Here is a 24,521-nt window from a genome sequence, read left to right on the forward strand (position 1 = left end):
ATGAAGCAATCGAACCGGGGTCAGCCACGTGCAAGGCAAACGCCCTACCCGTTCTGCTATCGCTCCAGTCCATAGGACACTAGTAAACAATCAAAGCAAGAGAAGGAGCGATGGATCACAGCCCAACCAGCCTGGGCTGCCCTTGGCAGAGCTGGACTGTATAGTCGAGCTGCCCTAGGTGAGCACAAAAGCAGACCCGGCTCCTCCAACAAGAACGCCTCAAAACATAAACCCAAGAATGACTGATGGCTCGTAGCTGATCTATCATTAGTCTGTTCTGGAGAGGAGAGCTTGAAGAGACAGAATCACACATACACACAAACACACTCACACACACACACACACACACACACACACACACACACACACAGATACACACAGGGCCCCCCCACCCTCATAACTGCACAGTCAGCCCAGAGGCCACGCTGAGAATAGCACCTTATCCGAGAACAAGCTTCCGAACCAAAGGAATCCCAGGACTTCTCACCACCAACTAACTGCCTGTTAACTAACACTAAAGGTTTCGAGCCCTCGGCTGGGAATGAGCGTGTTCCATCCCGGCACTGTATATGGTCCCCCGAGTGCTGCCAGGAGTGATCCCTGAGCACAGAGACAGGAATAAGCCGTAAACACTGCCAAGCGTGGCCCAAAAACAACAGAGAAAAAAGCACTACTCGATTATTAATTAGTGATTCTTAGAGTATAGTGTGACAAGCCATTAGAAATGGTTCTATAAATCTGTATTTGCTGACACAGAAAGATGGCCATAGATATCTTAAATGAAAATTCACCCCCTTTTGTTTTTGTAGTGGGGAGTGTGGGGGCACAACCAGCAGTGCTCAGGGGCTACTCCCTCGATCTGTGTCACTCCCGGAGGTGCTATGTGGGATGGTCCTAGACTCTCTCCAAAATTCATATCTTAAATTAAATCACAGAGCAGCAGATATAAAATGATTCCAATTTCATTTTCTGGATCAACAAGACTTTGGGCTGAAATTAAGGTTGGCAGAGAATAGAAGAGGCAAACATTTCCAAACAGAAGGAAAAGAAAAAAAAAAAAAGAGCAGCTTGAGTCAGAGCAAAGGGACACGCGGTGGAAGGAGACTGCCTGAGAAGTCTGGGGCACAGGGATGGGCTTCAAGCAAGCCGTGTGTTCAAGGTCCAGAGAAAGGTTCTGATTCTCAGGACAGGGAGCGAGCCCTGTGGGCTGGAGTGTGTGTTTCACACACAGTGGCCCAGAGGTCCAGAGCCAGCACTGGGCTGCCACAAGCGGGCCGCACTGCGAGCATCACACAGGCAGCAGCTCCACAATGAAAGACCAAAACTAGGGGGCTGGAGCGACAGCACAGTGGGTAGTGCGTTTGCCTTGCAGGAGGCCAACCCAGGTTTGATTCCCAGCATCCCATATGGTCCCCCAGCACCGCCAGGAATAATTCCTGAGTGCAGAGCCAGGAGTAACCCCTGTGCACTGTTGGATGTGACCCAAAAAGCAAAAAAAAAAAAAAAAGACCAAAACTAATACGAATGACGGGTCTCTCCCTAGGTTTTCATGAGAAGTCACAGAACAATGTGTGCCGTGGATGAGGCATAGGGACTTAATGGGAGTGGCAGAGCCCAAGTCTGGCTGGGCCTGTCTAAAGGGGCCACATTTAGTTTCACCTTGGAGCTCAGACTTTTACTGAGCCCCGGTTCCTCTGAGGTATACCTGGGCCTCTTCTACCCTGGGCTCAGTCTCCCCCAAAGGGTCAGAGAGGTTTGACTCAGCACACAGGAATAGGCCTTTGCCAGTAGCGTGACCTTGGTATATGAAACGAAGGGTGACAGCAGTCTGGGGGCCTTAAGAAGACAAGTCTACCATTAAAAACACATTTTATTGATGTAAGAGCAGGGAAAGCTCTAGAGGCTCTCTGAGCAGCCCTTCCTCTAATTCAAAAAGACATCACCACTCCCTAAGTGTGTGCCTTTCGCCTAATCAAAGAGGCAATTACCGCTCCTCTTTTTTTATGAACCAAAAGAACACAGTGAGGGAATCATCACCCAAGTGTGGGTTCACTGGCGGCAAGCATGCTCTGAAAAACTCACCTTCTCACTCCTCGAAGATCAACTCTGCCCCTCCTTAGCAAGTCTTCCCCGCCTTCTCTGGTGCTTCCGTCCGTTCCCACCCTGAAATCTCCACTCCTCACTCCCCAGCAGAAATCAGCCCCTGCATAACTGGGCTGGGGCCCTGCATGTGATTAATTTCTCCTGCTAATCCATACAGTGGGGCTGAAGCAACAGCACAGAGGTTGGGGCATTTGCCTTGCACGCGGCTGACCCGGGTTCGATTCCTCCAGACCTCTCGGAGAGCCTGGCAAGCTACTGAGAGTATCCTGCCCGCACGGCAGAGCCTGGCAAGCTACCCATGGCATATTCGATATGCCCAAAACAGTAACAACAAGTCTCACCATGGAGACGTTACTGCTGCCCGCTCGAGCAAATCGATGAACAACTGGATGACAGTGCTACAGTGCTACAAGGCATACAATGCTGCTTTGGTTACTAATCTAGCGTAAGAAACATCCAGAGGGAAGGGTGGCTACTTTTTCCAGCTCCCCAATACCATCTTCCCTGCTTTGCTTCTCACTGGCCATTTCTTTCTCTTTCTCTCTCTCTCTCCACACCCCCTAAGCTTCCAATAAAGCAGCCAAGAAAGCCCACCCTCTTCCCACTCAGCTCCCCCAGCCCCCAACCCCTAGAGCCCTTCCCATATGGATAAACAGAACCTTCCAATTTCTCCCCAATTGAATTCTCTCAGCTAACAAACTAGTTGCTTAACAACTGCAACAATTCCACAGGGCCTTTTAAATCTAGGTTAAATTAAAGATCGCTGTTTGACTTTCTAAGCTGTTATTACTTTGTGAGTTGTTTACAAGAGCTCCTTTCCCTCTCTATATGTCCATATGCGAGGAAAATAATTAAAAATCAGTGTACAGTCTCCAAAAATAAGTATCTGAGTTTGTGAGAAGAAATTTACTGTGGAGTTTAGAAAAACCCATATCAAAATGCAGAATTAACTGAACCTCTTGGAATTTTTATTTGTTTTATACTAGTTGACTTTTGAAAAAATAGAATACCAACATTTGTGGCTTTTTTTTTGCTTAAAATAAGCAAATACTCATGCATCTCTATGATATTAAATCTAATTAAGAAAAAAACAAACATCGAAATACCCACATAATTTTTTTAAAGTGTGTGTATTGCGCCCTCTGCTGGCCTCACCAAATTTCCTAAATGTAGTTAAGACTGACATGGATTTCTTCTTTTCCTATTTTTGCATGAAAATTCTATTACTTTCTATCATTTTCACTTTCACCTCTCTAAAATGTCTAAAATAGCTATTTATTTTAAACAGTTACACAGTAAGACATAAGGGGTCAAAGTTTATTATTAATAATAATAAATTATTATTATAAATTATATATTATGTAGCACTGCAGCACTATAGCACTGTCCTCCCATTGTTCATCGATTTGCTCAAGCAGGTACCAGTAACGTCTCCATTGTGAGACTTGTTATTACTGTTTTTGACATATCGAAAATGCCCCGGGGAGCTCTGCCATGCCGTGCAGGCGGGATATTCACAGTTGCAGGTGGGATACTCTCGGTAGCTTGCTGGGCTCTCTGAGAGGGACGGAGCAATTGAACCTGGGTCGGTTGTGTGCAAGGCAAACACACTACCTGCTGTGCTATTGCTCCAGTCCATATATAATGTATAATATAATAATAATACAATAATAAATAATAATTATCTCCCCTATGTGAGGGGGAAAATAATAGAGTATTGGAAACTAACTTAAGGAACCCAAAAGGTAGTAAAGAGACAGTAAGATATGTGCCAAGCACTGGCCAATCCAAGTTTATGGCCAATCCAAGTTTAATTCCAGCAGCACAATTGTTCCTCTGAGCACAGAGCCAGGAGTAAGCCCTGAGCACAGCCAGTTGTGGCCCCAAGATTCACACTGAACCATCCAAAACATACATATACACTATTAACTAAGACTCTGGAGTGTGTTCCTAATTAAAGGAGAATTTGGGTAATAAGAGAACATCATATACTTCCTGGATTGGGGCAAATAAAGGATAACATAGAATATGCTGAGTGGAGAGACTCAATTTTCACTGTCACATAAATCTGGATAAGACAACTGCCAGAACCTAACTATAAAATCCAACCATTCATGGTCAATGGTGTGGGAGATGGTTGGTAGTTAAGATAGAGGAGGACCCATATGACAATTCTAGTTGTCAAATGATCACTCTGGACAAGAACGAAGTGTTGAAAGCAGGTAAAGGGGTATACATGATAACCTTCCAGCATCTGTATTGCAAGTCACAGTGCCTAAAATGAGAGAGAGAAAGAGAAAGAGAGAGAGAAGAGATGGGGGTGGGGGGTGGCTTGAAGGGGTGGGAGGGAAACTGGGGACACTAGTGCTACAAAATTACACTGGTGGAGGGATGGATATTGGAACATTGTATGACTGAAACACAATCATGAACAATTTTGTGATGCTCTATCTCACAGTGGTTCAATTAATATATATTTTATAAATCCAACCATTCAGCTCTTTCTAATAAGGTGGGAAAGTGAATTGAATGAGTTGGTTTACCCAAGATGCTTAAGCAAGCTTGTGGCTACAAAGAATTTTAGACCTAAGGTCGGCTAAACTGAGTCCTAGACTAGTGTATGAGCACTGCCTGGAAAAGATCTCACCTGCCTACCCCAGAACTCTAAACAGGTGCACCTCATCTCTGCTCACACTCTGCTCTGAAATCCTGAGCAGGCCAGCACTGTAGCTTTGCTGTCCTGCGTGCTGAATTGCAAGTTCTGAAATGCATATGATGGGCTGTGGTGCTCGGCCAGTACTCGGGTCACAGGGACAAGATATGACACCGCTGCTGCGGCCAGAGAACTGCAGTCAGGGCAGGACGGTAACGGGTGAGAATGGAACTGCCAAGGAAGCTAAGGCCAACAAGTAATTATGCCCAAGGAACACAACTGCACAACTAATCCAGAGAACTGACAGTGAGGCAACGATGACGGGAAGAACATTCCAGACAGGCCGTGCTGAGCTTGGAAAGCTTCGAGCTCAGGAAGAGTCCGTCCAAGCAGAGGACCTTCATGGACAACCAGTGGGCCTGCAGGACAGTGACGGCAGATGAGAGTCCACCAGGTCATTGCGAAGTCAGGAGTGGAGAGGTGAGTGATCCAGGTTAGGGGAAGCTGAAGAGGCAGCCCAAACATGGGTGGCGGAACCCTGCTGTGCTCCTTACCCTGTTGGTGCCGGGGACCCCATTACATAAGTGGCAAGAACTTGCAACTCTTACCAAATCCCCTTCCAGTTTTCATGTTTCATCTCCTTTTTTTTTTTTTTTTTTTTTTTTAAAGAAGTGGGCTGCAAGCATGGGAGTGAGCTGGGAAAGGAAAGGAAGAGACTTCACAGCAATCAGCAGCCCTCACCCCATGCCCACCCCCGGATTATTTGTGGTGCTCCTGCAGAGCAAGCAGCCAGGGACCCGCCTGCACTCGGTTTCGGGAAGGCAGAAAATGAACTCTGGGGGAAGGGAGCATCTCTCTGACAGGCAGAAATGAAGCCCTTGCTGCTCCTGAATGCACAGGTCCCTGCCATCTCAGCGGATGTGAACAAATGCCACCATCATTGCCCACGCCTTTCTGGCGGCAGGAAAACTATCTGCTCTCCACAAACTACCGCTGGACAAGCGATACGTGTCTCCAGATTTTCCTACTGCATGATACTAGTTTTACATTTCCAAAAGTAGATGGTCAGAATCTTTAAAAAGTTAGCAAGCTCTCTGAAGCCACTGTTATCTTGAAAGGATACAGCACCTGGAAATAGAGGCATTCCCCCCTAAATATGGCTGCCAGGAGTTACCAAATCACAAGTGGACCCTTTCCTCCCTACATCAAATGCCACTGGAAAGAACTCAGAAAAGGTGCATTTTTAAACTTTAGTCGCCAATTGAATTGAAAGCAATGTGAGGCAATTCCTCCACCCCTTACTCTTTCGGCTACCCTTACCTCCCAATTTCCTCCCAGCACAAATACTAGTCAAGCTCCTTACAGCTGGCCTGAAGCAAAAAGGAAGAAAACTATGACTGCAAGATTTTTCTGCACCAACTAGTAAGCAATTCCTGGCCACAAATTCTTGGAGTCAATGAACCATTCTGATAGCGCCCCCTAGTGACCAAAAACATGTTTCAGGCCAAGTGAGTTCTACTGAAAGAAAAGTACATTTTAAGAGAAAGAGAGAAGAAAAGTGCCTGTCACAGAGGCACTTTTAGGGGTAATGGTGGTGGTGGGAAGGAAAATGGGGACTCTGGTGGTGGAAAATGTATATTGATGAAGGGACAGGTATTGAAATATTGTATGACTGAAACCCAATCATTAACGGTTTTGAAACTGTATCTTAAGGTGCTTCAATTAAAGAAAAAGAAAGGTGCCTTACTAGGGAGCTATCAAAAATATAGCTTTTCACATAAAGTTGCAAAAATGTTTCCTAAATATGATTTGAGAGACAAAGAAGTAATTGTCCCTATTATATAATTAAAGGTAAATTAAATTTTTCTAACAAATTTTATGTAAAAACCAATAAAAATAAAATAAAATGATAGTTTTTGTAAAGGGAAAAAAAGAGCTTATAAAAGTAACAATGAACTTTTATGAGTGGGGGGAAGGAAATGTTCCAGTTTTAGATCCAAGTAAACCAATAACTTTAACCATTCTGTCCAACTCAACTCTAAAGTAGAAGAAAAGGGGCTGGAGTGATAGCACAGAGAGTAGGGTGTTTGCCTTCACATGGCCGACCTGGGTTCAAATCTCAGCATCCCATATGGTCCCTTGAGTACCACCAGGAGTAATTCCTGAGTGCAGAGCCAGGAGTAACCCCTATCATCGCTGGGTGTGACCCAAAAAAGCAAATTTTTAAATAAATAAATAAAACAGAAGAAAAAAAAAAAGCATCCTCACTAATCCACCAGTTTTCCTCCTTCCTTTGAAAACAGGAAATTCTTAATCAGTTCTATTAGCATATGCATGGTTAGTTTTCTTTCTGACAAAATTTCAGAAGAGTGATGAGAAAGCACATTTTATAAGATACATGGTGTCTGTGTGAATTCAAGGTTAGAGAGCTGCTGTTATATTGACATTTTGTTTTGTTTAGGTGAATGTATTTATAACACATGTATATCTTAGGAGTGGTCTCACACCACTTCAGACACATGTAACCATACCACACACACACACACACACACACACACACACAGGCACACACCCCTATACCTCCTCGAAACAAAAGAAGAGGAAGAGAAAAGACACATAAAGCAGTAAGAGAACATGCACCCTTGCCCCCCACTCAGACACTGGGCATATTCCATGCTAGATTCAGCAGAGATGTGCTGAGAAGAGCAGAGGATGGCTCCTCCTTTGAAAACTATCACATATTTGGACTCCCTCTTTCCTCTGTTTACTCAACCCTAAGAGAAGTGCAGGAACAAAAGAACTTTCCGAATAAAGCCTGCCAATCTCCTCCAGACTATATTAATTTGACCTTGATGTAATGGAAGCTTGCCAATCCTCTCTTCAAAACAGAATTTTGCTTTTGACAGACACCAAGTAAAATTAAAATATGTGATGCCTTTGTTACTTGAAAATGTCATCTAACGTAAAAGTGGTAATGGTGAAATATACTTAAGCTATGACTCTTCAAACCCCTGATGACTCAGGTGCCAATACTCAGAGTTCTGTAGGGACCTAACATCCCTTTGATCCTGCAGTTCCATGTCAGAGGCCCTTAATAAAGCCAAAAGCCTCTGTCCAGTTCCCACTCTCCAACCCCAAAGAATGAAACCTTACTGCTGCTTTCTGCTGGGGAGACTTGCAACAAAACACCAATAAAGTCTTAAATTCTTCTTCCCAAGTTTCTTGACAGCCTATGCGGTCCAATACTTAAAAACCAATTGTAAGATTCTAGGACAGCAATATTGCACAAGCTTAAAAGTATTTTTCCCCTTTATCAACTAAGAAAGAGAGAAAGGAGAGTATCTTTAGGTCTCAATGTCCAGTTAGGTGAACTGAAGGATCCTGGACTAGGAAGGGATTTCCTGTCCTGGTGGCTTTTTGTACTTGTATTTCAAAGCATTTCTAGCTTTCTGATATGCCTTAATTATCATCTGTACTGTTAACTCGAGACTTTCATTGAGTAACTGAGGCTACAGTAACTGCAGTAACTGCAGACCATGTGAGCAGGATGGAGGAGCATGAAGGTACAAGCTAAGGATGAGTGTTTCTGTCTCATTTCCCACATCTCCCAGTCTATCAGTTCTATAACTTTCCCTGAAGCACGTCATCTATGTGCATATGCCAAAGCATTAACTCCTGTCATTTGTTGAGTTTTATATGTCATGGGATGCTTCTTGCACTATGTTCCTCTCTGAAAAGGAGTTCCACCAGCTGGACTGAGTCCCTTTATTTATCTGCCTGCCCCCGGGAGTCCGTTAGTGACTGCAACAGCAGCGAATGAACAGCAGTAGCAGCAGCATCAATAAAAAATGTTATAGAAATAATGATGATGATAGAACACCAAAACTGCAATTATGGGAGAGAGTAATGACTGGGATAGAGTGACATAGGGACATTGCTGGAGGGTCGTGGGAACTTGGAGGGTGGTGTGGTGTGGTACTTTGTACACCAATATATTTGCACTTTGGCACTAATATAACCATCCGATCGAAAACATAATACTCTTAAATAATACAACTAACTCACTGAATTTTTTGAATAGAAAAACTTTAACATTAAAGCAAAATGTGTGATTACGAAAAATAATAAAAACCCCAGTAACTGTGAAAATACCAGTGTCATTTATTGCTCCGTGCATGCACACTTCCTATGCTTAACTTATTAATTCCTCAAAGACAGAAATAGCCACTATGGCACTGTAGCACTGTTGTCCCATTGTTCATCAATTTGCTCAAGTGGGCACCAGTAATGTCTCTATTGTGAGACTTGTTGTTACTGTTTTTGGCATATCGAATATACCACAGGTCGCTTGCCAGGCTCTGCCGTGCAGGCGGGATACTCTCAGTAGTTTGCCCGGCTCTCCAAGAGGGATGGAGGAATCAAACCCAGGTCAGCTGTGTGCAAGGCAAACGTCTTACCCGCTGTGTTATCGCTTCAGGATGTAGCCACTATTACCTGCCCTATTTTATGAATGTGGAGTGAAGCTTCTGACCAATTTAGCAATTGTGGATGGTTGTTGCCATCAAACTCTCACTAGGCCATCTAACCTCTCTTCCCTTCTGAAGCTCCAAAGCCTTTTCCCCCTTACTCCCTCCGTACAAGTCAGATCCCTGGAAACATTCTCAGATTCCTCCTATAAGACATATAAAAGCATATGTAGGCTCTGTGTGTGTGTGTGTGTGTGTTTGTGTGTATGAGAGAGAGGGGGAAAGAGACATAGCAAAGGAATCACTCTGAGAGAGACCTGCCCCCGGTTCTTCATATATAGGGTATTCAGCCCCTCCTGCTCTCTTAATCTATAATCCCTTAATGTCTTATTCCTTTGCTTCTTTGTTTGGGGATTTAACTTTGTGGAAACAGCACAGAACCAGAAATCAGAATCCCCATTTATTAACTAGGTGACTTTGGACGAGTCATTTCAGCTCTCACATTTTCCTCTGTAAAGTGTGATTAGAATACCATCACTATCTATCTTCAGGCACATCTGTATAGATGTAGAAACAAAAAGCGTGGTTTTGGGACTAGAGAGATAGTACAACAGATAGGGCATTTGCCTTGCACGCGGCCAACCCGGGTTCAATTCCCAGCATCCCATATGGTCCCCTGAGTACCGCCAGGAGTAATTCCTGAGTGCAGAGCCAGGAGTAACCCCTGTGCATCGCCAGGTGTGACCCCAAAAAGCAAAAAAAAAAAAAGTGTGGTCTTAAAGCTCTGTGTGTGTGTGTGTGCTTCTCAAGAGTTTTATACCAAACATACCACACTTCTCACTCTAAAGAGAGATTGTGGCAGTGAAGGCAAGCCTGATTCCTGCCTGCTGTTCTTTGGTGGGGCCGAAAAATAAAATGGGCAAGTGAGCAGGCAACAGCAATGAAATAACTCTCTTGCCTCCTTTTCTGTAGGCTTCTATGGTCCCTTTCTCCATTCTATCCCAAAGCAACAGAACAGAGAAAGAAACTTCATCACCCATCCCATTTTCCTGGCAGAAGGCTTGTTCGTTACATCCTATTTTCACTCCGTACTTCTAAAATGCTCCCCTGGTGGAACCACAACAAATCATGCCTCTACTGTACACGATGGTCAAAGCAGCTACTGTCAAATATGCACCCTTTGGTGTGCAAACACTGCCCCAGACAGCACATCTCTCATCCCACAGCAACATCCTGACCTCTCCTGTGCCTCCCTGGTGCTGATGCAGAGTCCAGGCTCAGAGAAAGCAGACCCCTCACCCAGTGAAGCGCACAGATACTGCTACTGCTGCTCCCCAACAGAAACATTATTCCCACTTCCTACCTACATTCGAACATCACATTTTAGCAAAGTGTTCCTCCTCTATAAGCTCATTTAGAAATCAGAGGAAAACCTTATCTCCCGTAGACAAAACACATCCCAAATAACATAAAGCATATATGTTTCATTGTTTTTTTTTTTAAAAAGACTAATCACCCAGTAGAGTAAGTACATTCACTTTACCTTTTAACATTTAATATAACAAATGTGATGTTAATGAGACCCTCCTGCTGAGAAGTAATTGTGTTTTTAATGAAGAAGCATGGCAGGGCTCATTTTAAGCTTGTGATCAAAGTTAACATCACTAGTAAGGAAATAAACTAACATCATGGGCTTCCTCATACCCCACTTCTACGAAATCCTGTCAAAACGTGCTGACTGAAAAACGGGAGTAATACCAACACAAATGCAAAATGAGGGCCAGTCTCTGAAAGAACCGTCTGGACTCACTGAAAGTTTCACAGAGGGTCCTGCTACTGTGGAGCAGCCCAGGTTCTCTTGAACAAGTATCTTTCCCTTTCTCTTCCCTCACTTCTCAGAGTAAATTTCTTAAAAACCAAACAGTCAAAAAAAAAAAAAAACCAACAACAACAACTCTACTGTGCTTCACTGAAAAAAATATGAGACTAAAGGAGACAGAATACATGAAATAAATGATTCTCGATTGGATCCTATAAAAAACATGACACAATTTGAATTATGATTGAAGGTCAAGTACTAATAATATATCAACATTAGCTCTCATTTTTTAAAAATTGTGTTATTGTTATGTGAGAGAATGTCTATTTTTTAGGACACACATATTGAAGAACATTTAAGGATAAAAGATACAAAGTGTCTGCAACTTATCCTAAATTTTTTTAAAACAAAAGGAGAGAGGAAAAAATATATAGACATTTTTATACTATTTTTGGAATCTTTTTCAAAGTCTGAAATTATTTTAAAATAAAAAGTAAAAACAGGATACATTCATACATACCAAGTATTAAAATAATGTGGCTTATACTATTTCTGCCCATGGATTCCTGAGTACACAGGAGGACCAAAAAGAACCAATAAGATGTGGGTCCTCCATAGGAAACCAATCGTACAGCTTCACTGAACAAAATCTGGGGCTTACACAGACCATTTACACTCTCCAGTTTACAATGGCTCCACCCAAATATAACAGTGATACTAAATCCCATCCTCCCTCCAAATAATGACAAACCATTTCAAACTTTTCTAATTCATGAACCATTTCTGACTTCCCTTTTTACTCATAGAATCCAAGTAAACATCCCCCAGTCATTCTACTTCCCCTGGAAACACAGGTCACCGCAATAAAAACTTAATTTAAAAGAACTGTATATTAAATGTCTCTATCCACTTCTGACCAATATGTTTCTGGCTGTGCACTTGGCATTTAGACATCAGTTTAGCTAGAGACACTATGCCCCTTTTCTGCCAACAAGGGTTTTACCCATAGAAAGTATATGAATGAGGGGCTGGAGCAATAGCACAGTGGGTAGAACGTTTGCCTTGCACGCAGCCGACCCGGGTTTGATTCCCAGCATCCCATATGGTACCCTGGGTACCGCCAGGAGTAATTCCTGAATGCAGAGCCAGGAGTAACCCCTGTGCATCGCCAGGTGTGACCCAAAAAGCAAAAAAAAAAAAAAAAAAAAGAAAAGAAAGAAAGAAAGAAAGAAAGAAAGAAAGAAAGAAAGAAAGAAAGAAAGAAAGAAAGAAAGAAAGAGAGAGTATATGAATGAGTATATGAGTATCCAAGTGGTTTTCTATCACTAACCTTAAGTTTAGTCACCAGCCAACGCTGACCTTAAAAGGCACACAGCCCTACGCATTTGCTTTCAATTTTAACAGAATGATTTATGCCCTTTTCCACTGATGGCCTGGCTCTCAAAGAGATGGCTGGAAATCAATCCTGAGAAAGTCACGTGAGAAGAAAGCACTCTTATCGAGTCTTCTCAAGCACAAGGGTAAGCGACAAGCTCTCCGCTCTTCTCAGTCACTATTAGGATACTCTCGGCTGCAATAAATAGAGTAGCTTGTGGTTCAGGAATGCCAAGTCTCTCATAGCTCCTTGAAGGGCCCACACAGCATTGCATAACTGGGCCTGAGAACTGAACCAGTAGGCCCCTCCACTGGGCCTGGTCCCCTGAGCACTGATTGGAAGTCCACAAAGCCTATCCCCTCAAAAAGAAAAATACATATTAAAAAATATCCTGGTTATCATAAGAGAAAAAAAAAATCAAAGAGAATTTTGTTTAGAACAACAAATTTACATGAACATGGTTGGCTAAGTGTCCAGGGCCTGAGCCCAGAACCACAGAATGTTGTTGTCATACAAACCCTCATAGATCAATGGCTGGACTGCATTTTAAACACAAACTAAGGAGGCAAAGATCAAAGAGTCTGTATCACCCAGTAGCCACTGAGAAACAAATCTATATAGGGAAACCAGGGCACAATCAACCAGGAGGCCCAACAGTCAAGAGGAAAGTGAGCAGTGGAGCCAACATAAATAAAAACAAGCTCAAGAATAAAAAATTAACTAACATGTCACTTTAACATGATTTGAGCACCATTAAGAAGGTAAATGAAGACAAACCATAACAAATATTTTTTAATGCACATAGTGACTGAAATAACACTGCTTCCTAGAGGCCAATACTGCATGAGGAAGTTGGGGTTGTTGGGTTTTTTATTTTTCATTAGTGAATCATCGTGGGGTACAGTTACAGATTTACAAACTTTCATGCTTGCGTTTCAGTCATACAATGATGGAGTACCCATCCGTCCACCAGTGCCCACTCTCCACCACCAATGGTCCCACTATCTCTCCCAGCATCTCCACCCTCTTCCCCCCACACCTCGCCTCAAACCAAATGTAGACTATAGATCGAACACAATGGCCACTCAATGCCTCCAGTGCAAACTACAGCACCCAAAAGGAAAGAGAAAACAAAAGGGAATGCATGCAGAAAGCCCGTGTTCGATCCCTGGCAATATAAATGGTCACCTACGCACACAAAGTTTTTTTTATCTCCCCCGCCCCCGCCAAAAAAAAAAAATGGAAAATGAATCCTGGAACAGATAGGTAAAGAGAATGAGAGCTGCAGGTGGTCTTCCCTGGAACCCAATGTGTTCATTCTGAAAGTGAGCATCTATGGACACTCATGCTGAGCAAGACACACTTTGATGGGTGCCATGGTTCCACTTGCTGCAGTTGCCACAGAATCAACAGGCAAGGAGTGGAGTGTGGCCAGTAACCAGGATGCACCTGAAAGTAGCAATCACCACAGGACAGTAGCCAAGTGAATGAAGCTCAGGAGCACAGTAACATTACAATGGGCCACTTCTTTTTCCTGGAAGATGTCAAAAGGACTGTGTTCTATTCTTCCTTTACTCTTTTGTGTACTCTGAAATGTGCTGCCACTGTTCATTTATAGGTACAAATCAAGAACTGGGATTTAAAGTTGAAAGTCAAAGAGCAACTAAATGGCAAGAGACATGACTGGAAATCAAACTCGCTATTCCTTGCTTAGGATCATGTATGTGGAATTTGGGGAGCAGATAATTTTAAGCATGTTGATCCTTATTTTGAGGGGGCATGCCCGGCTATGCTCAGTGCTCATTCTTGGCTCTGGGATCTGGGATCACTGCTGACAGTGCTCAGGGGACCATATGGATTGCTGTGGATCAAACCAGGTCACCCGCAAGCAAGGCAAGCACCCTGCTTACTGCATTATCTCTCTGGCCCCTAACTATGTTCTTAAAAGAAAAAAGAACCAAGATGGGGGTATAAAAGGAAAAAAAGAAGGTCCCAGCCTGAACAGACTGTTCATATTCTTAATTTGATAGGCATCTCAAAGAAAAGTGTATCACATAACAAGCTTTTAGCTGGAATTTATCGCCTAGAAGGTGAGATACTAAAGTGGTGCCATGAATTCAGGTCTACGGAGCTTTTATTTGATAGAAAACACCCCCTCCCCTCCACACACACAGTATATTTGCTCTTGTGTTATTTTTGTTTAATTTTAGAATCCACTTCTGAGCAATTAAGTGGCATGATCAGTGCATAATTTTTCACTCATGTTTAAGAAGGACTAGAAAAGAATGGGGGTTAGAAACCTACTGCAATGGCCCTGCTGCAAATAGGAGACAAATGTTCCGAGCAACATTGCAGAGGGGAATGTGAAGAGGGCTTGGAGCTTGAATAAATGGGGAAGAGGGAGGAAGCAGTGCTCGACTATAAAAATAACCACAGTGTTTGAGGTGGGGTGAGTCAGAAAGAAAAACAGCACAGAAAGATTAGGTTTGGGTGAGAAGGTGAACCTTCTGGAACACCACACTTGAGAGGCTCACCAATCACTTAACAAGGAGCCAGAGGTGTGAGGCTAAGAGCTCCAGAGAGCAAGGAGGCCTGGAAAATCCCCTCTTAGCTCTTAGGGAATTGCTACCACATGAGATTATACAGGAACTTTGAGATAAAGCGGAGGGTGGGGGAGCACCCCTCTACACCACCCCATGCCAAACAAGTTAAGGGATTTTGTTATTTTGGTTTATATCCCCACCCTGCCCCCCCTTTTTTGGACCACACCTAGCAGTGCTGAATACTTACAAGTTTACTCTGCCCTCAGGGATCATCCTAAAGGTGGACTCAGAGGACCACATGGGGTGCTAGGGATTGAACCTGGGTCTGCCACATGCGAGGCAAGTGCCCAACCCACTGTACTATTGCTCCAGCCCCTCAAGTCAAGGACTTTCTATCAGTTTTAAGTAGTCTGACTATCTGGTCAAAAAACTCCATGCTGATCTCCCACAACCCTGGGAGATCTCTGCAGCCTCCTCTTCTGACCTCAAATAGGAAGTCTTCAAATCGGTCGGCACTCCCTGTTCCTATTGTCTCAACAGATGCTGGAGCATCCTGGCACTGCCCTTGGGATGGGCAACTCTCACGAACCTTCTGCCGAGTTTTCCCTTTCCACCAGAAGCATTCAAGAGACTCACCTCTGCTCAAGGCTCTGCTCAAAAAGCCCCCAGTCTTAGCCCAGGCGCAGGCCCAAGAACCCATCCACGCCACACAATTCTGCTCATCTGAGAGGAGACTGCAGGGCCATTTCTTGAAGGCTATTTTAAATTGTGTCTCAAGACAGGCCCAGGGGAACTGCTAGAAGAGGTGGTGCACATGCATAGGAGCATGAGGTCCCCAGCTCAATGCCTGACAACACCAGGCTAAAGCAGTGCCACATCACTAGCCCGAGCCATTAAACCACAAGGCCCACACCACTGGCCAGTGATTGCTGGAAACAGCTCAGAGCTCCCTCCTTCCCCTCAACACAGCTGGGGAGGCCCCTATTTAAAAAAAAAAAATCTCTCTTAAAAACTTATAAAGCATTAACAAAGCATCTCATTTTTAAAAAAAATCTATTTAAAGAAATCCTAAAGAAGCAGCTAAATATTTCTAAACAGAACACTTTAAAAAGGCAATGTCTAGAAAATGACAAAGCTACTTATACTTAGGAATGATGAAGCAAAATTTCTGCCTTTTTTCCCCCTTTTTGGCAGTGCCAGAGATGGAACCCAGAGCCTCACTCACACATGATAAGCATGTGCGAGACCACGGGGCCACCACCCTCTGATTCACAGTTGTTTGTCAACTTTAGTTACAAATCGGCCATCTCAGGTTTTATAGCAGCTCTCCCTATAACCATTAATAGTAAAATAAAGACAAGGGATGACCTCCCTCTCTAAATCTGTAACTATATAAATATTTTTAATTCTAAAATACGAGTACAATTTCAGAACCAAACTAAGCCAAGCCAAAGGTCAAATTGTGTTATTTCATACTGCAATGAAATCTGTAATTATAGATAAAACTCTACATAAAAAACATAGACATAAGGACACTCACACATACACACCGTTTTACAAATCTAAAGCTGAAATGGAAAGTTCTCTAGCTAATCATGAATATAATTTAGTTAACATAAGAAAGACTACAAAGGGCCTATGTGTTTTTATGAAGAAAAACCCGTATTCCTCAGATTCCAAACAGCCACTAGAAACACACTTTATTTTTACTCTGTCTCTTCAAACTGCTTCAAAAATAAAATTCTCCTGTAAAATCCAAAGGGAAAATATATACTGCAAGGATATTTCACTTTTTCAGTATCAGAGCCTCATCACAATCCCCTCCCCTCTGGCCTTTTTTAAAGCAAAGCTAATAAATGGAGAAATGAAATCACTTGAGTTTCACAATGTTTTCACACCCAAACTCATAGCATCAAGCTGAGATAAGCCTGATGCAAAGCACAACACATTTCTCTGAGAAATCACTCATCAGATAACCTCTGAACAGCATCCCAAGTGTGTGGAAATCTTTTTGCTATTTTTCTATGAGCTTCGTTTCCAGGGGTGTGGGGTGAGGGGTGGGGGTAAGGGTGGAGATGGGGCTGCTCCCAACCAGAAAGACTAATGGCCCTTACCTTTTTGGCTCTTTGTGCTATGTCTGGTGTTCTGGTAAGCAGCTTCTCAATCAGGTACTCTCTGTTCTGCAAAACAAATATTCCCAGTAGTTTAACATCAAATAGGGTAACACAGAAATTCATAGTGATTTCAAAATGGCAGATTTACTTGGGTTTATTTTAAGCATGTTACCTTGGCTTTCTGGAAGAATTTGCATTTTAAAAGTTCTGCTGCTGTGGGCCTGAAAGATCAATAATAAATTAGAGTTGAAACAATGACCACTCAATAAATACACTGCCTTGATGAAACAACTTAATCCTAGAGTATTTCTGGAAGACCAGTTTTAGGAACTGCAAAACAGGCAACTAAATTAATCGTAAACTGGCACCACATAAAACCATGCCAATGTTCTCCAGTTCTTTCCAAACCACCTCTACTGCAGAACACGTACTTCACCAAGTTAAATATCTGAGACCTGATCAATTTTCCATCCTCAGCCTTACACTTTGCTAAATAAATTCAGTGTTTCTAAAGAGGTGGCAGACATACATGCCTGTAAGCTAAATTCCTTATAGTTATTAAAAAGTCATATACAAACTGCAAAATTTCTTTCCTCTCAAAGAAACTATAGTTGACAACATGCTGATTCCCTAGAGTGGCGGATCCAGACATCCTGTGGACAAACTCAGCCTGCCCACCCAGGAACCCTGTCTCAAGTGGACATGGAGTATTGTTTGGAGGAGGAGGGAAGTGTGATCATGAGCAAAAAAAAATGCAAATTCATTTAAAAGCAGCATGGCTTGGTCTGACTGGATCCTCCTGGTGTCATTTAAACTCCTGGTTTCTGTATTATAAAATCAGATGTAAAAGCTTAACTAGGGGATGAACACTGCTTAGCTGTTGCTTTAACAGCTCATCAGAGGAGCACATTAAGTTACCCCACCAGAAGTGACGCTAAGTTTAACCTGGTCCCACATTCTAGACTCTCCATTATAAAGCATATTCTCCCTGCTTCAGTTGATATTATGACAGGGTAAACAGCTGGGCACTGTATGAAAATCCTGTTCCCCAGAACTTCTCACCAAATAATTCAGTATCTTTGCCTAAAATAATTCATGGGAGGCAGAGGAATACTGACTTTCTACTTTTATCATTCCTTATATGTTGATTAACAAGCCTTCCCCTATAAAGAATAGCTTTCTCCATCAACAGCTCCTTAGGGGGAGAAAAAATTCACTCAGAAAGAATTACAAAAGTCTAGAGTAAAGGAAAGTCAGCAAGGCAACAGGCCTGATTTCTTAAAAGAGTCAGCATCACAGAGAAGGAGAAAGCAAGACACAAAGAGAAGGTTCCAGAATAAAATAAGTTTAAAGAAACACAACCAAATGCAACATGTGATCCTGGCCTTTTTTCTGTCTTTCAGAGGGATAAGGGGGAAGAACTACAAGAGACATTTGAAAATAGAGGTAAATACGCAAGATACTCATCAATCTTGGGAAACTCCTATTTGCTTTCTTAGGTGTGAAAAAGTTTTGTGGCTATGTCTTTGTGAAAGTAGTTAGTCTATTTGTTTAGGAAATTAAATACAGATAGAGCATAAACAGCAAGTGTTAATCATTGTTGAAACTAGGTGGTAGTTTATAAGTGAACACTGTACTATTTTTTTTTTCCCTCTCTATATGTTTCAGACCTGTCAGATGGAAATAACTGGGAAGAGAAAAGGAAGCAGTACTAAATACCTTCAAATATTCTCTGAGTCTTTGAGTTACCAAAGGGGTAAGTAATAGTGTCTTGTGAAAGGGTATACCTTTATAAGAAGTTCTCACACTCTGCAAACACTGCTTTGGAACCAGGAAGCTGCACTAAAATGTCTTCAGAAACCAAACTCAACTATGTAAAGGAATTAAGAATGGTTAATAAATGGTCAGTCAGTGTGAAAACTGTGTAAATATACAGGGGCTGTAAATTGTATTTGTGTGCAATGAAATTTTCTATGTAAACTATTACTGCTTTTTTTTCTCTTTTGTTCCAATAGGATACTCCCTACAAACGCCTGCTTACACAAATGTCTGACAAAGAACCCCTGAATTGCCATAATCCACTGCAATAAACAGTTGCTAATTGCTAACTTCTTGAGTAAATAGTGTGTCTCAAAACACAGGTGAGCCACATTTTACATCTTGTGTGCCATCGCCCTAGGTCAGCTGATTCAAAGTCTTAGAATAGTACTTTGTTAATCAGATACTCAAACTCAAAATGAGAGGACTATTTTACACTATTCAGTGTGCTTGCTATTTTAATGTACACTCTTGCAGGTGATCCACAATATTTCTGGCCTCCAGCTATTCCTAGCTCATCCTGTCCTTCTTTCAGTCAGTATTTATTGATCATCTACTACCTGTCAGGCATATGTAGCAACCACAGCATTCACAAAGACCACAAATACTGAATACCGTAAATACTTGCAGATACGCTAGGAGCGTGCAGTCAATTCTTGGGGAGTCCTCAGAACTTTAAAACACTGAATTGTGTTTAGGCAGAAGGAAAAGGGCTAAGGAGAGAACATAGAGGTATCCTAGCTTCGTGATCTGAGTTGAGACCCCAACATAAGGGTCACATAACTAGATGTGAGGGTTGCAAAAAATATGACAACAGCAAAAAGGTTGCTGAAAGGATAATGACAAAAAAATTAATTCAAACCAGCCACAGAAAAAATCATAGGTGCTTTCCATGCCGCATTTCTTAAAAGAAATCTTGAGTGGAAAATATTGAATAAGCCCTGGTAAGAGAGAAACTTATAAAGTCCAACTTGCATGTTTAGTACCTCATAACATTTTTTTTAATGTGTTTTTCTTAAACAAGAGAAACACCAAATAATCTAGACCTAGGACGTTTAGTGTTGTTTTTGTGGTGCCAGTGATCAAGCCTAGAGCCTCATATGTATAATAAGCATGTGCTCTGCCTCATAACCATATCTAAGGCCTAGATTTAGTTTTTAAAGGGAAAAGGAAACCTAAGAACATTGTGATGAATAAGAAATTCAAGACCACTGTGTGAAACTCTTCTCACCTCCTTCTATTCTATCAGGATTTCCTGCCTGCCTGTTTCTGTCTCTTCCCAACTCATCACCTCAAAGACTCCTGAGTACCCAGTTCCTCCCCATCCTAATGAATGTCAGTGACCTGAGAGCACCAGATTCCTCTAGCCTGTTGTTCCCCAGAAGCAAGATGAATGGAGTCTTGAACACCAACAATCACCCCATTCCCACTCTTTCTAGCTCTTTCACAGTAGAGCCCAAACTGATTTCACTCATTTCCAAACATTTCTCTATCCAAAGGGTTCATCCTTGCTTTTCCCTTCAGAACCAAATTTAAGTGGCCCCACTCTTCAGAGATACTCCTCCCAGGTGCTATGACTTGAATCCATGGCACCCCGTTCCAACTACATGCCTATCTCTCTATACTTGATTCTGCACCAGCTGCTCCTTGGTGCTCCCGGCCAGGTCAGAAGCACTCCGTGATAGAGACTCCTTGCTATTCATTTTCTCTTTGCCCATACCCAGCACAGACCAGAAAATCGCCCTCACTCAATTTTATTCTGTAATCAAAACTGGGACCAAAGCGATGCTACATTTGGAGACAGAATCCAACTCTGGAAGTGATCCCCAAATTCCAAACATCTGTTCAATCAGGATTGAATATTAAAAATTAGACTCGTTTTACTTATAAAAGAAAAAAGGGAGGTGGGGAGCGGTGGTGTGGGCAGTCTGCACAGTAAAGGCACTGAGATGAGAAGCCAAATGTTTCCCTCTTCCCTCCACCCCTACTTCTTCTGTTCTCCAAGGACAAGTAAGGACCAATGCAGAGAGATGGCTGGGAAATGCCAGGCATACCTTAAGCTATAGGGCTGGGAAAACAATCCCCTTTGCCCAGCAAGGTCATTTCTATGGTAACAAAAATGTAAAGGGAGAGAGAGAAAGCTGCTGAGAAAACTCCTTTCTGCTCACCACTCAACCTTCAGCCACTCAGATAAAAACACATTATCATAGGAAGTAAGTGCTTAATTAAGTCCTTCTTGTAAAGATTCAATTTTCAGATTCAATCATAGGCTGTTTTTCTCTACACAGAGCAAAATAACAGGTCCTTTCTTGTGCTCAAATTAGCTCAAGTTCATAAGCTTTGGAGTAGAATTCTACTGTGCCAAAGTATTTCCAAACAAAGTATGGAAAAGTGGAACTGGAAAGAATGAGGAAAATGAGGGAGGGAAGAAAGTGAGAGAAGGTATGAGAAAAAGCTGAGGTGCACATTGCCCATCTGACTTTAGTTTTTGTGTGCCTTGTTTATTTGTTTTGGTTTCCTTCCATAGCAACCACCAGGGGGGAGTTAAAGTGGAATCATCAATGTTGTTGCCTCTTAGCTGAGCACTCAGAAGAAAGCGCTTGGAAAGCCAGGGATGTATTACATAGCCTCTCAAAATTATCAAGCAAAACAATGTTGAATAAACACAAACACTGTTTTACAAGAATTGTTAATATGCGATACCAGCAACCAAAATAACGGCGCCAGCTTTGAATGATTATTCAATTTTAAATCCTTAGAAACAATGTAGTAGTCTGCAAGTTCCAACATTCTTAGAAGAAAATCACTTTAACGGTTCAGTTCATGCATATGGATGAACCAAAGTCCATTGAGACTTGAAACAATTTTCAAAGAATTCAGGGTGAAGATGATGCTGTTTAAATAGTTTGAATAATGATTACTGTTGTTTCTAACAGCTTATGGACCTCAAGCAGGGCTGCATTCCTCTCCTTACCCTTCTCCCCAAAAGAAATAACTCAAGCTATTATTACTTTCTAATGAATTTGTCTATTATAAACCAAAACACCTTTTGGTTTAAAGAAAATGCTAGTTGACTTCTATTTGCCAGCTATAGAAGAACATGGAAGCTATAAGATTAAGATTCATTTTTAAAAGGGAATAGCAAAATGTTCAGCTATGAAACAACTCTCCATCTAAGCAGATGTAGAACACAGACTTATGAAGGTGACTAGCTCCAAAAAGCCAGCTCATTTTACTAGGAAAAGCTCCATGAGCCTCCCAAGGTTGAGAGAAAGGCTAAGAAAGAGCAGGTTGAGAGCTTTACAAAGAGTAAATCTATCCTAGTCATAGTTCACCTATAATGTTTTCTACTAATCCCATTAATTCTACTCTTTGTTACTAAAAAGGAACTCAGCAATACCAGTCAATAGTTTTCAGGTCATTACAAGTAGATGGTCTAGATGATCTATACACAGAAAATGAAAAAGAAATATAAATTACTAAAGGGAAAAAGGGAGAATTTTGCCCTTCAACCCACTTGATGTTGTTTGTTTCCGCAACTCTTTTCAGTGAGTCCAAATCATACCACAAAATGCAACTCTTTGATTGTTTCCAGTTGTTCCAAAAATGCTATTGAGAATGTAAATACAGACTACACAAGGTGGATATGAAGATATAAAGATGGGTGGCAGAGGATGTCCTTGTAAAAAAAAAAAAACAGAAAGTACAAATTCATGACAGAATTGAGTGTGTGAGGCTTTAAATATACAGTGGACAGCAAGTGTTCTGAGGGACACAGCTGCAATATACTGTAGGGAGACTACACCACTGCAGTAACCCCACCGGGTCTATGTACGAATAACCATCTCCACTTTCTCAGGCATCCCAGCCCCGGTGCCCGAAGTGCTTCATCTCACCCCCATCCTCACAGCAATCTTATGAAGTAGATTTAGATTGCATGCATAACTTAGGTTTCTGTCTGTCGAATGGGACTAAATCCCGAAGATAATCATAAAGCATACATTACTCTGAGAAATGGGCATTCAATTAAATATTCAGATGGAGGACAAAGGACATAAACAACATAAATAAAGAACAGAGGGCAGGAAATGCTCATGGTTTCTTTTAAAATTAGAAAGCAACTTATGTGCTTAACTCAAAATAAAATCTATATTTTAAAATTGCATCCTACATACTAAATGACTCAACAGTACTGCTGTGTACTTCAATTCTCACATTTCAGGTATCATTTTTCCTCCAATTTCCCCACGTACATATTTTTTAATTTATGGGGTTTTGTTTTTGTTTTTGTTTTGTTTTTGCTTTTTGGGTCACACCTGGCGATACACAGGGGTCACTCCTGGCTTCTGCACTCAGGAATTACCCCTGGCGGTCCTCAGGGGACCATTTGGGATGCTGGGAATCGAACCCAGGTCAGCTGCGTGCAAGGCAAATGCCCTACCCGTTGTGCTATCGCTCCAGCCCCAGGTTTTGTTTTTTAAGTTGGGGTCATAGCTAGCAGTGCTGAGGGGATCACCAAGGCTATACCCAGTTGGTGCTCAGGGAACTTGTGGTACTGGGAATCAAACTCAGTCTCCTGCACATGTTACTATCTCCCAAGTTTTTCATGTGTTTTCACGGTTGTGGAGGCCACACTGTGAGCTGCCAAGGCCTTGTGTTGCTCAGAGTCACAGTGCTCAAGAGTCACAATGCTCAGGAGGCCACAAGGTTTTAATAAAGGTGGGATATGTGTTGCCAGAGGGCAAACACAAGACTTCACACATGCAAGGCACAGATTTGAACCCAAGCCACATCACCAGTACCATGTCTTTCCTTTTTTGTTGGACGAGTGACTGGTAGGACTCGTGCAGGAAATACTCTTAAAAGTAAATAAGTAAATAAGAAGATGGTTTGAAGGGCCAGCGGACATGCTTTACACTCGGGAGGCCTGGGTTTGCTTCCATAGGGCTGATCCACTGAACATGTACCAGGAGCCGGAAGTAGCCCCTGAGCATTGAAAATGTGGCTCCTCCACCCCCCCCACACCGCCCTAGAAAAGTGCCACTTGGGGAAGTTTATGCACCATGAGAACTCTGTTAGCAAGGGCAAATGCAAAGTAGTGAGTGAGGACAGACTATGTTAGAGGAAAATATCTGTAAGAAGTCTTTAAACCATTCATACTTTGTTACTCAATAATCCTGTTACTAAAAATGTGCTCTTAGGGAAAGACTGTAAAAATTCAATTGTAGGGCATCTGGCTCTTCTCTAAAGTATTTTTTTGGAGGGGGGGCAATGGTAACCTGATATTTAAGCTTATGCAATGGATAAAATATTGAAATATTTAAGATTATCAATAAACAATGGATTAATAAATATATCACGTAATAATATAATCTAGTTAACCCAAATTACAACTCTCCTTAAAAACTATGCTATAAATCATTAAGTATACCAACAGCTGTATAGAATCCTTTTCTGAATGCAAAATTCTGTGACAATACAAATCACCACCACTAGGTGGAATCTCAACTAGTTCAGGAACTACAAAGGACTTCAGTAGAGCCTGGGTGGAATAGTTCTTCTCTCACTGGACAAGTCTATGGGGGCTCAATACTGTTCCCTTGACGATGCCAAAAATTTCTGTTTGGAGA

General features: G+C 42.1%; 1 protein-coding gene across 1 annotated transcript in view; it reads right to left on the reverse strand.

Moving 5' to 3' along the window:
- Positions 1–24,521, reverse strand: part of STK39 (serine/threonine kinase 39) — a 296,613-nt gene that overhangs the window by 156,259 nt on the left and 115,833 nt on the right. The window contains exons 9-10 of the mRNA XM_055122270.1: positions 17,246–17,294; positions 17,074–17,139 (exon numbers count right to left, since the gene is read on the reverse strand). Of these exons, the coding sequence (XP_054978245.1) occupies positions 17,074–17,139; positions 17,246–17,294 (115 nt within the window). The remainder of the gene's footprint in view (positions 1–17,073; positions 17,140–17,245; positions 17,295–24,521) is intronic.

This window comes from Sorex araneus, chromosome X (genome assembly GCF_027595985.1).
Source record: "Sorex araneus isolate mSorAra2 chromosome X, mSorAra2.pri, whole genome shotgun sequence".
Lineage (NCBI taxonomy): Eukaryota > Metazoa > Chordata > Mammalia > Eulipotyphla > Soricidae > Sorex > Sorex araneus.